This window comes from Dasypus novemcinctus, chromosome 2 (assembly GCF_030445035.2).
Source record: "Dasypus novemcinctus isolate mDasNov1 chromosome 2, mDasNov1.1.hap2, whole genome shotgun sequence".
Taxonomy (NCBI): domain Eukaryota; kingdom Metazoa; phylum Chordata; class Mammalia; order Cingulata; family Dasypodidae; genus Dasypus; species Dasypus novemcinctus.
Window position 1 is genome coordinate 140,933,764 of NC_080674.1, and position 14,463 is coordinate 140,948,226.

At 45.1% G+C, this 14,463-nt stretch overlaps 1 protein-coding gene across 3 annotated transcripts in view; it reads right to left on the reverse strand.

Moving 5' to 3' along the window:
• FSTL4 (follistatin like 4) overlaps positions 1 to 13,909 on the reverse strand; it is a 412,000-nt gene extending 398,091 nt beyond the window's left edge. The window contains exons 1-3 of one of the 3 annotated variants that reach the window (XM_058278685.1): positions 13,281 to 13,520; positions 12,205 to 12,400; positions 5,481 to 5,616 (exon numbers count right to left, since the gene is read on the reverse strand). In XM_058278685.1, coding sequence (XP_058134668.1) covers positions 5,481 to 5,606 — 126 coding nt within the window. In that variant the 5' untranslated portion in view covers positions 5,607 to 5,616; positions 12,205 to 12,400; positions 13,281 to 13,520. Of the gene's footprint in view, positions 1 to 5,480; positions 5,617 to 12,204; positions 12,401 to 13,280; positions 13,626 to 13,782 lie in introns of those variants that run through there. The other 2 variants (XM_071210010.1, XM_058278689.2) reach the window with 2 other exon arrangements.
• Positions 13,910 to 14,463: the final 554 nt, after the last annotated feature.

Below are 14,463 nucleotides of genomic sequence, written 5' to 3' on the forward strand. Positions count from 1 at the left end.
AAGACTGTCTGGACATACTGTTCCAGGAGTTTAATATGGTTTAGAGTCTAAACTTAAGACAATGATTTATAGACACATTTTTAACTACAATTCAAAGAAGAAACTATCAAGAGCCTACTATACATAAGGACTATCTTGGGTGTTGATAAGCCCAGCCTGGCCTACAAGCTGCTCCCAGGGTTGCTGGAGAAATCATTAGTATACCTACTGGAAATGAACCTGCTGTGCAGAGAGGGATGTCATATGCTTAAGCACTTGATGGTCTAGTCTGAATTTGAAAGCACCAGGGTGACTTTATGATCAGTACTGAATTTTGTGTTAGTAGCAAATGGCTTAAAAACACAGCGAACCTGAGAAGAATAGGATAGTTGGAAGAGGGGGTAACAAGGGGGCAATGGAGGTGCTGTGATGATGAATACAGGCCATGTTAAACTTTACCAAAAATTTATAAAAGTGTACGGTCTAAAATGTAAACCATAATGGAACCATTGTCAGTAGCTATGTTTCAATATCTATACATCAGTTGTAGCAAATGTAGCATCCACATGTAAAAGACCATTGCTGGGGAAGGGGGAAATGGGTTTGATGTTGGGTATATAGGAGTCCCCTCTACTCTATATGTGACTTTACTGTAACCTAAAACTTTTTTGAAGACATAAAAAATAAAAGAAGAATGTAGACCCTGAGGAAGAAATGGAACAGATTGCCTTGCCACTATACATACAGGACAACACTTATTACAGTAATGAAAGGCAAAACATTAAAAAAAATTTGTTGTGGTACTTTTCATTTTTACTATCCCAATTTATTTTTTACTTTAGTTTTTCTAAATTATTATGTTTTCTGTTTCTAATCTGTAAACCTATCATTACTATTTCATTTTCTTATTAATTGAATTCAGCAATATATCAGACTTCATTTTTGAAGTTTTGGATCACAGAGGGGTTCAACTATGGCAGGGGAGGAGCACTGATGGGGGTGTCATTGATAGGGGATGCATGGGTGGGAGGGAGTTCTCTAGGGCATGCATATAAGCTATATAGATATGTTCAGATGTTCATTGTGTATTGACATAGTGGGTAGAATTTCACAGGACAACTGAGGGAGTGCTGAGTTCCAATTCCAGGGAACTCTGTTGCACTCCCCAATGGAGCAGCAACAACCCCCCAAGTGCAATGGTAAAGACGAGTGAAGAAGGGGGGTCCAGTGATGGTCCCTTGATACTGATGACTATGCTTAGGAGCCTATGTGATTGAAATTTCAACTAGGCCTAGAACTGTAGGGTGCCTAAGAGTTACCTTCTGAGAGCCTCCATGTTGCTCAAATCTGGTCACTCTCTAAGCCAAACTCAGCATGTAAATGCATTACCTTCCCCCCAGCATGAGACATGACTCCTGGGGATGAGCCTCCCTGAAACCAAGAGATTTCTACCATGCACCAGCTGGTGATGCAACTAGGAAAAGACATTGAATAAAAGGAAACAGTAACAACAAATGAGTTTATATGGCTAAGAGACTTCAAAGTGAGTTGGAAGGTCATCAGAGGGGTTGCATTTATGTACATCTCAGCAGGATCTCAGAGACAGCCAAAGTAGACACAACCCCAAGTAATGGTGCTCCTGAGGGCTATGGAGACACCCAGATCCTACAGTCATGACAGATGGCTCTGGAGTTCAGTGCCTTGCCAGAGAGCCCTACTTTGGAATTTGTGCTCCTGAGTGTGATAGAGTTGGACTCAAAGGTGACCTCTCTACACATGCCTCTTCTGTCATGTTTACTTTTATTGTTGTTGGGGTTGGTGTATGCTCAGGAGACTTGAATCTCTGGACTGACTGTGTGCCAGCTGGGCCCCAAGCCTCAGTGGAGTTGCAGCACCTACTCTCCGGTGTGTTGGACTTGCCCAGGTCAGCTAACAGGGAGGTGGGGATGACCATCTACAACTGCAATCAGGAGAATTCCATCCATCAGTCATGTGGTATCTAAGCCTGCTCTCAAGTTAGAGGTGGAGTAGGCATCACCATCCCAGGGCCCTCAGGATGGAGGAATAAAATATGGATTAGAGTGGACTTACTGGTATTCTACTATAGAATTACTGTGACTCTAGCAATGGAAGAAACTATATCACTGATGAGGAGACAGTGGCCACAGAAGTTGCTGAGGGCAAAAGGGAAGAAGAGGTGTGATATGGGGGAATTTTCAGGGCTTGGAGTTGTCCTGAATGATATTGCATGGACAGATGTAGGACATCATATATCCAGTCATAACCCACTGAATGGACTAGACTGGGAGAGAGTATAAACTACAATATAAACTATAATCCATGCTGTGTAGCAGTGCTCCAAAATGTGTTCATCAAATGCAATGAATGTGCCACAATGATGAAAGAGTTTGGCAATGTGGGGGGGGGGGGTAGGGCGTGGGGGTATAAGGGATCCTCTTATACTTTTTAATGTAACATTTTGTATGATCTATGTATCTTTAAAAAAATAAAAAAAAATGTATCATTTAAAAAACAGTGAATATTTTGCTCATACATTTAGTAGACACTGAGGAAAAGAAAGACAAATAAGATGAACTACACGCATATGTCAAGTAAAAATATAAAAGAAAAAAATAGATAGGAAGGTCTAGGAGTTCAGAGAGAGAGAGATAAATTGGGACCAAGAGTGGTCAAAGAAGGTTCTAGAACAAAGGTAGGAATGAGGGCTTGGCAGTGGGAGAGGGGAGGATTCAGACATATGAAAAGAAAGGGACAGCATCCTAGGCAAAAGGACCCCAGTGAGCAAGGATGTGGCGAGGCCATGCATCCAGTGTGTTCAAGGTCAGCAAACAAAATCAGTTGAGTGCTCTATCTAAATCTTCACCAAGCCCAGCCAATGTACTAGACCCATTCACATTATCATCATCTCGTTTAGTTATGGATATAAGCAGGCTCAGTGAGAAGAAATCACAACACTGCAAAAATTAAATCCTTAGTAAAGAGAATTTGATCAATAGGACAGTTATATTGTATTCAGGAGTTAGCAGTCATCACTTTCCTACACTGCAGCAGCAAATTCCTGGACATGGGAGACAACGGCATCTCCTGGGTTCTATCCTCAAGAGGGGTACAAAGCAAAACAACCACTAAAAAAAAAAAACTAGAAAGAAGCCAGACACAAAAGGACGTATATTGTATGATAAGAACTAAACAATGAACAGACTTACGGAGTTGGACCATGAAGTATAGGTTGGTGAGAGACGGAATATGGGATGAGAAGGGGAGATGAGGTTAGATGTATGTAGAGTACTTAATAAGGCCATATGTGGTAATGGTTGAACTTGATGCATTACAATGAATGTAACAAATGCTGTTGATGTATGAATGTGAATATGGCTGAAATAAGTCCAGGGAGATTAATGTTAGTTGGAGGATAGCAGGAGGATAATATTGGGAATGTATGACAATGATTTGGGCAGTAGATGAGGACTGTGGTTGATAGGACAAATTCAGGAATGTTCTTCTACAGGATGTTCTACAGGGTGTTTTCCCATGTGGTGATACGTGGGGAAAATATAACTAATGTAATTTATGGACTATAGTTAACAACAACGTTGTAAAGTTTTTGTAGCAAAAGCAAAGTTGGTACTATATTAATGCTAATGGTAAAAAAAAAGACTATAGAGTTTGGTTCTGTGAGATATGAATATGATTAAGCATTTTTTCTCTTCTAAATTCTTTTTTCATTAAAGGAAACCTTAACTATGTTCTTTAATCTATTTTCATCTGTGTACTTTTCTGAACACTAGGGGAACAAATGAGTTAGTAGTTGAATTAGATGAGTTAAAAGTACCTGGAAAGAATTTTTTAGGAGTAATGTTTTCATAACTTTATAAGCTGCCTTTTCCTGTTATCTTATTTTTTTAATTTGAAAAAATTATTTTACAAAACAGAAAACAAACCAAAAAGCATGTTGTTGGTATACAAAATTTTAGAGTGTTAAACAGCTAAGATAAAAAAGCCCTAGGTTGACATAAACTTACTTTCAATTTACCTGCAGCTAAATCCCACCTTAGTTGGCTTGACTCTTTAAATTGAAATAAGTGATTTAAAACAGTGGGCCAGTGAGCACCAACAGGAAGACTAAATAAGCTACCTGTAGCTCTTTGCTTTCCTATTAAATAGTCAACAACATATTTGTAGGATTTCACTGATCACTTTCCCTCTGTACGAATGTGAGTATAATGATTAAGCCATTTCCACATGGGAAACACTATTTTCGCTAGCAGGGCAGCCTCCAGACTCCTTCAAAAGAGCATTAAGTTGTGTCCTTCATGGATTTAAACGGGAGAGAAAGTGTTTCTATTTACTTATATGCTCACCACAAAGGAAACCACACTAACTTCAGCAGGGAAAGTGCACATTAAATTACTTCTGAAGCTCCCCTAAGATTAAGGCTTATAGGTTTGGGATTGCCTTCCAATTAAGTAATAATGAAAGAGAAATCACTCTTTTGATCAAATAATACACGAATCCTACCATACACTGTGTACCATTATTCGCTCTTTGGTAATGTTGACTCTCTGAGGCAATTTTTATTTCTCATTCCACAGGACAGGGAACCGGAGAAAAGGAGCAGGGTACATATCAAGGAAGCCAATAGAAGTAAAAACGTCCTGAAAAGTGCCCTGATAAGATTAGTATTCACCACTTCATAAAGCAAAGCCCAGGTGGTTTCAATGAAAGGATATAGTCATTCCCTAAGGTTCAGCATAAATGAAACATTTTCTGCAGCAAAACTGCGTCCCTCATGAGTCACAATTCGAGGGGCCTGCTGCCTCGAGCAGGGCCAGGTTGCAGTTTATGAATCCTTTTCCATACTTAAGACCAGAGTTCACTAAGCAATTAGCAGCAGTATATCAGGACTCTCCAGGGAAGTATTTGAGAACAAGTTTTTCAAGCACTCTGAAGCATTTATATAAACCTAACATGCCATTAATCATTCTTATCTGTTCATTAAACGGAGCTCCCTTAGGACCCCTAATGCCAGTTCTTTCTCAGCCTGGCTCTGTATATCTGGAGAGTATATATTTACCTGTGTCTATAAACCTGAAAAGTAGCTCAATCCTTTTAAAACATATTTTATAATTAAAATACTTCATTAATTCACACGAGTGTGCTCCACACATTAGTGTGGCTTTTCAAAGCTTTATTAAACACACAGCAAGGTTGTTCTCTTGAGGATCTCTGTGGAAGCAGACCATGCAACTAAGCATTATTTTAGAACACATTTTCAGTTATTTGAGTGATTATAGAGCCCTTACGTCATGGTATAAGCCCCTGTCCATATCAATACATGTTGCTTCCTTCTGTCCCCCACCAAAATGGAGCTACAATTTTAATTCACCCTGCAGGCTGCCTGACTCAACAAAAGGTGGAGGGGGAATGAGATAGCTGTCACACTGAAAAGCTCTCAATCTGAAGCCATTATTTGGCCATACCTCTGCGTGCACCTCCGCTGCTCCGGTGCCCAGGTCTCTGCTGGTTCCTTGGTCTGTCCATCCCAGCACAGCTGGCAGGTAGGCCCCAAGCAGTGTGAGATGCAGCCAAAAGCCTCCTGGTTTCATTTTGCTGAATCTGTTGAGAAAATGACAAATGCTCAGAACTAAACATTGAACACATACAGCAAGTCATGAGGTGGCTGGTTCACACTGTACTCCAAGATCAGATAAACCTGAGTTGAAGTCCTGGCACCACTCTTTCTGTGCTACCTTGGAGAAGTGGTGTTACTTTTGAGCCTCAGTTTACTCTTCTCTAAAGTGAGGGCAATAAGATGTACCTCACAGGGTTGTCGTGAGGATTGGAGTCAGTCAGGCACACATAAAGAACTCTATAAATGCTAGCTTTTGTATAGAAACCCCACCGAAATGCCACCTGTCACTACATCAGGAAGAACAAAAGAGAGTGAGACAGCTGGGTCACATCTGTAGGTTACCATGTACCCACGCCTCAGGTTCCTCAGAAAGCATCTGGGGCTGGGCACATGATTAATGTTCAATAAATCTTGACAAGGAATTACATTAAATATGTGGCATCCCATTTGCAGCTAATGCCTCAATTTACAAGCTAGTATAGATTATGAGGTCCAGTCTTCTCATTTCAAGACTAATCATTCTTGCAGAATCCAAGCATGCAATGGATAAAGGAATTTTGATAACTTTTAAGGTGTTTCCTGGTCTTCCCCATTTCTAACAATGTTATGCTGTGTCTCCATGTTATGCATAACTGAATAAGTGATCCTAAAATCATCCAGTAAGATAAATCAACACCTGAAGCTCACTGAAGATGAGAAATAAACAATTCAAGGCAACCAAAGAATTCCATAGATGAAGAAACTAAGGATCAGCTACAATAATATTCAAGTACAAATCATGTGCTAGGGGAATGGGGACACAGGTTCTTTCACATGTCCAATTAGCTGCACTTTTCTTTTCTTTTTTCTTTGGTTTCTACTGTGAGCATATTCCAACCTTAATTTCAGTATCCACGTCTATGACACTTCGCCAGATAGAACTCACCATGCAGAACTATGACTCTTACTCAAAAAAACTTGAGGGGTTATTGATTTCTGTGTACATCCTGCAATGTAGTGCATACTCACACCTGGTCCACACTGCATCCTGATGATGGCTGGGGGATGGAAAGGCACAGCTCCTTGTAGGCCAGCACCTACTATGCCCTGGGCTAGGGCTGTACAGCACAGGTGCTCCAATCAAAAATAACTCGCAGCTTGAAGGACCTTATGACTGTCTAGCGTCCACTCCTGCACATCCCCAGAGTCAATAGCTTTGGGGGTGCCCATTCTAGACAAAGGTGGGGGCTGCACAGTCACACAGTGTCTCAGCACTGTGCTGAGACAACGGCTGTCAAACAAATACACTCCTACTACAGCCCAGGCCTCCTTTGGCTGCCTTCCACCCCCTAATGGAGCTGCCTCTCCAGATTGCCTTTATGCTTATGGCTTGAGACAGAAATACCCACAGTGAAGAGAAGTCAGATGCTAAATGTGGATGTGTAACACTGGCCTATGGAAAGGCATGCCTGTCTTTTTTAAAAAGAGTCCATAGGCTCCTAACTATTTTTCTTCAATCATTCATCTTTGATATCTGCTGGCAAGGCCAGAACTACTGGAGAAAGAGTCCATGTGGCCTGTAAATATAATATGAAGGCCACGGTCTCCCCTCCATCAGCACCTGCTCCATGCACTGAGGAAGGCAGAATCCAGGCGAGAGGTACAACTTTGGCTGGCAGCAGTAAGGGCAGCCACCCAGCTAGACTCCCGATGCAGTGCTCAAGCTAGGGCTGTGCTTGAGGTAGAATTGTGCAAGTTCTTACAAGGATGGGGAGGAGTGAAAACTCACTTTCAGGATTAAAAGAGAATAAAAAAAGTCTTTCCCTAACTGCACCTGGCTTTTCTAAATTAAATAGGGCAACTCCTCCTCTCCATAAATTATCCTCCTATGAAGGCAGAGCCATGTTCCAGAGAAACTGCAGAAAGCAGCTCCTGGATTTGGAGAGTTTTAAAAAACCAGCAGTAGCACTCAAGCTAGAGCTAGAAAGGCATTGCTTCCCACTCTATCCACTTTTATTCTTTTTTCCTTGCTTATCTACTATCAAACTTTGTTCATGGAATAAGCATATTACAGATTGTTTTTCCTCCTTTCCATGCCTTGTGGCCTAAATAAACTAAAAACAGCAAGATAATGAAAAGTTATTCCAGTTAAAAGTACAGATGTCAATTCCCAGAGTTACTAAATTTCCAAGGCACAAAATCAAGTATTTAATTTTCAATTTGTTTAGTAATACAATGCTTGATATCTTATTAGTAGTAGATAGCATCAAAAATAAAATCCATTCATTGCAACGGTTATTTTGGCAAGCACCAAATCACTTACTTTAGGATGATACACAGAAATTTCTGGCCCCAAACCAGCTATTTTTTGAGTTGTGTTTCAGGGGCTCAAGGCCCTGGTCCAACTGGAGGTGTCCCTGCTCTGTGCGTTGTATTGTGTTTCCCTGTGAGATGATGATGGGAGGGAAGTGGGGGAGTCTTCTTTTAGAATTCGGACTATATTACTTTTTAAAGTTTAGCTCGGTTTGGCCAGCACTAAATCTGATTCCAGTTGCACCACAGATAGATCTTAGATGTTATTTTATACCCACAGTGATTGACAATCCATGACATCTATAGCAGCAACCGCTTAAAAATTTATAATGCAAGTTTTATGGCAGTTTGGTTCATTAAAAAAAGAACTAATATTGGGACTGAATAGATTTTGATGCTCTGTATAATAACCAAATAGACAGTAACTATCTGGTTAACATATTAGGAATTCCTATGTCAAGCACTGTTCTATGTTTTTCAGGTATTAAGTCATAGTCCTCATTTCTACTCTATGAGGAAGGCAATGACATAGTCAGATGACAAAGGAGGAAAGGTCACGGGAGGTTAAATAGCTCACCAAGCCTACATGGTACATGAATGGCAGAGCTGGCATGCCAAGCTAGGCGGTGGGCTTGAAGTCTGTGCACTCAGCCCCCAGCCCATGCTGCTCTCAGTACTTACTGGTATTTTATTTTGATAAAAAGTTGTTTTTATTCTGATGTGAGAAATCCACACAGTGACTATGAAAGAAAGACGGGAGGCCCTGAGCCCTGAGTCCCTCTTTTCCTCTGAAGCTGAAAGCTGCATCGAGCTTCATCCTAGTCTTCAGGCTCCAACCAAGACTGAAGACGCAGAGCGAGAGGATGCAGAATGGTCAACCTGCTCGCCCTCGGCCCTCTACCTCAGGAGGGGGCCATGCAGCAGGCTCTTCTCAGCCCTCATTGCTGCTCTCTTTATTGGCCAAGAAAAAAAAAATGAGGGTGAAAGAAAGAAACCAGGAGAAGACACACAGAATTCCAGGCAGCAAGGATGCTCCTCAGCTCATGGGGAGTCCTAGCCCGGTAAGTACAGTCACTTGATGGGAAACATAATCTGTTAAATTAATTATTTCTCAAATCCAAATAGCCCTACCAGCATTCAGATAGAGAAAAATATAAGAATGCCATATTATAGCAATGAAAAGGGGCCTCCAATAGGGTCCCAAGTCCTCTTTTCCTACTTAGAACTGCTTTTGAGATCAATTTAGGTTTACAGGCTTCATTTAATCCATGCTAGAGCCCTAAGTTTGGCTGTAAATCAACCTGAGACTGTCCTCATATAAAGGACTGGGACAATATTTTCTTTCAAATAATTCATAAGTACAATCACTTGATACTTAAGACATTTTGACGACAGTTACTGCGCAGCTGCCTCCGTGGTTTGCCACCTGAGCCTCACCATTCCCCGTGATCAGGAGAACCGGGTGTCTGCCCAGCTCCTGCAAAGTCAGGGCACCAAAGGCCCAGAAGATTAATTCACTCAAGATCTGTGGCCAAGGCAGAGGCCAGACCAGGACTGAAACCCAGGCATCCTCACCCCTAAGCAACCGTTTTCTTCCATACGTTACCGCAAATTTAAGTATAGAATGAAAGTTGGCATTCTCTGTTTAGACTGACCAATTTTTCTTTCTTTCAGTGTTGGAGGAGCCCACCAGATCTCCTAGCCCTGCTAGTGAAAAGCACAGGCTTTTCTGGTGTTATAATGTAAGCAGAGAGCTTGCTACTATTTATTTGTATCTTAAATTATAGCAGTATAACCAATTGGTATGATGAAACATTCCAAATATTGCAATGTTTCTTGAAGAGAGTTTAAACATTAGCAGGGAAATTGTTAGGGGGAAATAGGTATTAATATGAAACCTCCAAACTCTGCCCACCCAGAGACCCACACCGGCAGGTAAGCTTTCTTTCCTAAAGAGTCAGAGGCCAGAGAGAAGCAATGGCAATGGGTTTAATACAAACCACATTTTTTCTCTAGCCCCTTTTGGGAAAGGTGGGGATTCTGACCTTTGGGGTTTGAGGAGATTGTTCGCCTGTTCTCTCACTCAGCCTCTCTCCCAGACACAGTAACATTATCAACCATTACAAATTAGCTGCAAGGAAACAGCTTCTCTTTGTAACCATCAGGACCAGAAATTTATGAAGATGCTTTGGCAAAACCAAGTGACTGCATCCAACCTTGACAAGAGCTGTGAGATCATGACCCTGAGGTGCCTGCATTCTCAACCCTTCTAACTGAAGAAGGGTATGTGCCTGCAAATTACTATAGGTGCTTTGCATTTTCCACATGGGATGTCTGCAACCAACAAGTAGAGATCAACTGGAACCACCAAAACCCTGCTATTCTCTTCTGCAGGTATGTCCAATATTTAAAAGATACAATATTTAAAAGATACAATTAAAAGGTACAATAAAAAGGCCAGATGGTACTTCCTTCTGCAAGGTTTAGGACCGTTGTTTTGATTTATGAGCAGTTTAAGAAAAAACAGGAAGTGGTTCATACTTTGTAAGATAGTACATAAAACATCAACCCAGGGAAATTAGGTTTGGAAATATATCAAGCTAACCTTGAAGCAAACCATAATGAATTTAAATTTTATTTCCTATTAATTATCTACTCTATATTTGGCTAATTCTTCCAAAATTTGATAAATGACTTGCCTAAATTATTATATGTGCAATGTATAAATCTATGGAATTCCTATTTATCATGAAATTTAGTGCACACACAAACACTATAATTTCCATGTAACCCTCATTCTTCTAGCATTTAGATATGCCTGTTAAGTACCACATTTTCATCACTGTAGTTCTATTTTACTTGAAATCCCATGCCTTGTGTTATGCAGTAGGAGATAGCAAATGCAAAGAAAGATGTGCTCTTGAAACAACTATTTAATTTCATTAAGTTAAGAAGCATACAATCGGCCATGCATAAACAACACAAGAGGGTTGAGTTTCCAGAAAAATACCAAAAGGGGCAAGGTAGGAATTAAGATAGATTTAATGAAATTCTGACTCTTCAATGCCAGTTTCTGGAATATAGTAGTAAGTTAAACAAAAGACCACAACATGAAAATCACTTTAAAAAAAAAAAAAAATCCTGCCACTCCAAGTAGAGAAATCCTGACTGATTGGTCAAGATAGAAAAACCCAACCTCTCCCTTTCTCATCCACCTCCAGGACACAGCCAAAGGGTTAAAAGTTTCCCAATGGCCAGAAGGATATGCTGGCTCCTCTCTGGAGGAAACAAAAAAGCCTTCCTAGAATTATCAAAAACTGAGAGTGACCATAAAATTCTGAAAGATAAAAGGTCACTTGAACCTGAAAGATTAAAAAAAGGTCACATAACTTCAATGAGCAATTTTAATACATTACATCAAAGTCAACTATTTTCTTGCATGACCTTTGGTTCAATCCAAAGTCGGGGGTGGGGAGGGTGTTTTTATTCCAAGGATGGGGGAAGAAAGCTAACATTTCGCTGAGTATGTCTAAGCAGGAATGGCCCACTGATGCTGCAGGGTCTTCTTCTCATAAAACTACCATGGGAAGCTGTTGGTACCAGCTCAGGTCTTCAGTTTGAGTCACATTCTGGGGCTTGCTGGGGTCCTGGTGTCACAGAAGTCACATCACTCACTCCATTTGCGTCCCAGGTGAGACCCTCCCCTCCACCCGACCACTGCCTAGACCCAGAGTCTGTACTGGGAGCCAGGAGGGACAAGCACGGAAATCACTCCAAGATTAAGAGGCCACCAGTATAAGCCATCTCTGGCTTCCCCTAAGCCTGGTGGTAGGAAAAAAATTTTTTGGACATGTGAGAAAAGTCCTAATTTCTTCCAGATGCCTCCCCTCCCCTCCCCTCACGGATTGTGGTGTAGGTCCATTTCCATGCACGTTTGACTAGCAGTAACCTCCCCGCCCCCTATTGGAATTCTGTTTATGTTTGCCTCAGAGAACAGGGATGGATGTTTGTATCTCGGCAGCCCATCAAGTATAATTCCTGGTGCACAGGCTTGCAACAAATTTAGCAAGGGAATAGACCAAAGCTACTGGCGCCCTTTTACACTCGCAGAAACCTCTGCGGAAGCGACACCTAGAGGGGACCGGAGGAGAAGCTGCAGAAGCGCTATTCATCAGAGACAGGGACAGTTATCAGAAGCGAGGTCGGGGGGACAGCGCCTCGGGGGACCAACTCGCACAGAACTAGAAGTGCCCAACTCCACCAGGTCCCCAGGAACTTACGGGAGATGGACGCTCGGCAAAGATGCCAGCCAGGTTCAGGGCACTGCTAGATACCCTACAGCTTCCAGCGGGTTTCTGCTCCTGCAAGAGTTGCAGGCGCCAAAGTCCTCAGGTGGCAGGCCTCGGCGAAACCGCGTGGGGCGCCCCTTTGTCAGCTGCAAGATCTCCGTGGGCTCGTGCTGCACCCGCTCCCAAACTAGAGGAGACACACAACCAAGGCGGAGCGCTGTTTGCACTGCCTAGGTCCCCCTAAAACTTAGACAGGTTTCATTTCTTTGCTAGTGCAAAGAGGGGGCGCAGATCACCTGCACTACAACGCTCTCTTAGGTCCAAGCCCGCGGCTTGAACGATCCCAGAACAAACTACTCTCTAGAAACTCCCCAGAGGGTCACATTGGCCATTCGCTTTGAATAGCGACCAGCCCCGCACAACTAGAGCCACGGGCTGCCTGGAGCCGGGCTGTCGCCCAGGTAACCTCCTGCCCAGTCTCCCGCGCGGAGCCCAAGGGCCAGGAGAGGCGCAGCGGGCCCTTGGGGCTGCAGTGGAGACGCAAGTTTCCCTGCAAAGCCGGAGGGGAAGAGGGCTGAGCGCCCCGCGCCCCAGCCCGGAGCCAAGGGCACGGGTCAGGGCCGAGGGGCCACCGTCCTCCTGGCTCCGCGGAGCCGCTCAGTGTCCGGAGTCCAGGAGCGGCGCCTGCAGGATCCCGGGGTCGGCAGCTCGGCCCAAGCGATTCTGCGTCGCGCCTCGCCCGCCAGCCGGGTCACTCAGGTCCGGTCCTCACCGCAGACCCTGACCACGAGCCTAGGCACCCGAGCATTTGCCCCAAGACCTAGCCCAGACCGGGGCAGCCCTACTGAGCCCCAGCCCCGGGTCCGGTGCTCGCGGCCAGGCGGGCAAACTTGGCTCTCCCGGTGTGGGCAGTGAGGACCTGCAGCCGCCAGGAGCGCCCGCGCCGGGCGCTGCAGCGAGACGCGGGGCCGCGGGCACCGGGACCCCGGCCGGGCGCAGCGGGACCGGTTGGTGGCGGCGGCCGCTTGGCACCTCCCCGCGCCCGCTCGGGAACGGCGCCCGCGTACCTGAGGCAGCCAGGGCCGAAAGGAAGACCAGGTGGCCGGACACTGGCGGGCCGGAGGGAGGGAGCACCCCGTGGCGACGGCGGCGAGCGGGCTCCGCGTCCTTCGGTCGGTCCCTCTGGCTCTTGGCGAGTCCCGGGCGCGCTGGGGGCGGTCGCGGCTCCAGCTCTCTGAGCCGCGGTGCCGCTGCTGTGCCACCGCCGCCGCGGCTGCCCTATTTCTGCCGCCGGGACCCGAGTCCGTGACGTCACCCTCCGGGCCCCGCCCGCCCAATCGCCGCCACCTGTGCGCGCCGCCCGCCCGTCGGCGGGTCAGAGCCGCGCTGGGCCCGCGGCAAGTACGCGGAGCGGCCGGCGCGCACGCGGGGAGCCACAGCTCCCAGGAGCGCCGGGGAGAGCTCGGCACCTGCGGGGGGAGGCGGGGGGCGCTCCCGCTTCTGACGCGCGTGCAGATCGGCAAGCGACAGACCCTCCCTTCAATGCCCCCCACACACACACACACGTACACACGCGCCGCTCCTCCTGTCTTCCAGGCTTCTCCCCGATCCGGGTTCCCGAGGTCGTGCTCTCCAGGCGCGCAACTGGTCTCAGTCAGCGGCCATTGCTTGTAGAGCCCAGGAGGATCAGGACACGGAGACTTGTCCCTGTAGGCAAAGTCAGGTGACGTTGCGCCTCCATCTAGTGCCAACAACCCGCGAAGGAGCAAGGTTTTTTGTTTGTTTTTATTTCTCTCTTCCGGGTCTCTTCTCTCCCAACTGCAGAATCTATGGGATCCTGGGCATGCAGGCACTATCACAGGTGACATTTTGGTAATAACTAACGTCCCCCCAAATGGTAGTGCTGTAGCCCCAATCGGGCTTAGCTTAGGAGAGAAAGCCTAGCCAGGTTTGACTGGTGGTACCTGGTGAGCAGGAGCCCTTACAGGTGACAGCCTCACCTTTGCTGCATGGGCATCAGGTGAGTCCTGCCCTGTCCATGCTCCCATTACCTCTCCTGGCCTGGAGGAGGGAACAGAAGGATTTTTCTGACAATGGGGTTAAAGAGCAGGAGAACGGGAAGAATAATAGATGGCTGATGTAGATGAAGCAGCATTGCGTTTGTTGGTTCCTTCAACAGACGTTTCCTGAGTCCCTCCTATGCACCAGGCACCCAGCTAGCTGCTAGAGAAACAGCAGGGAATAGGGTCA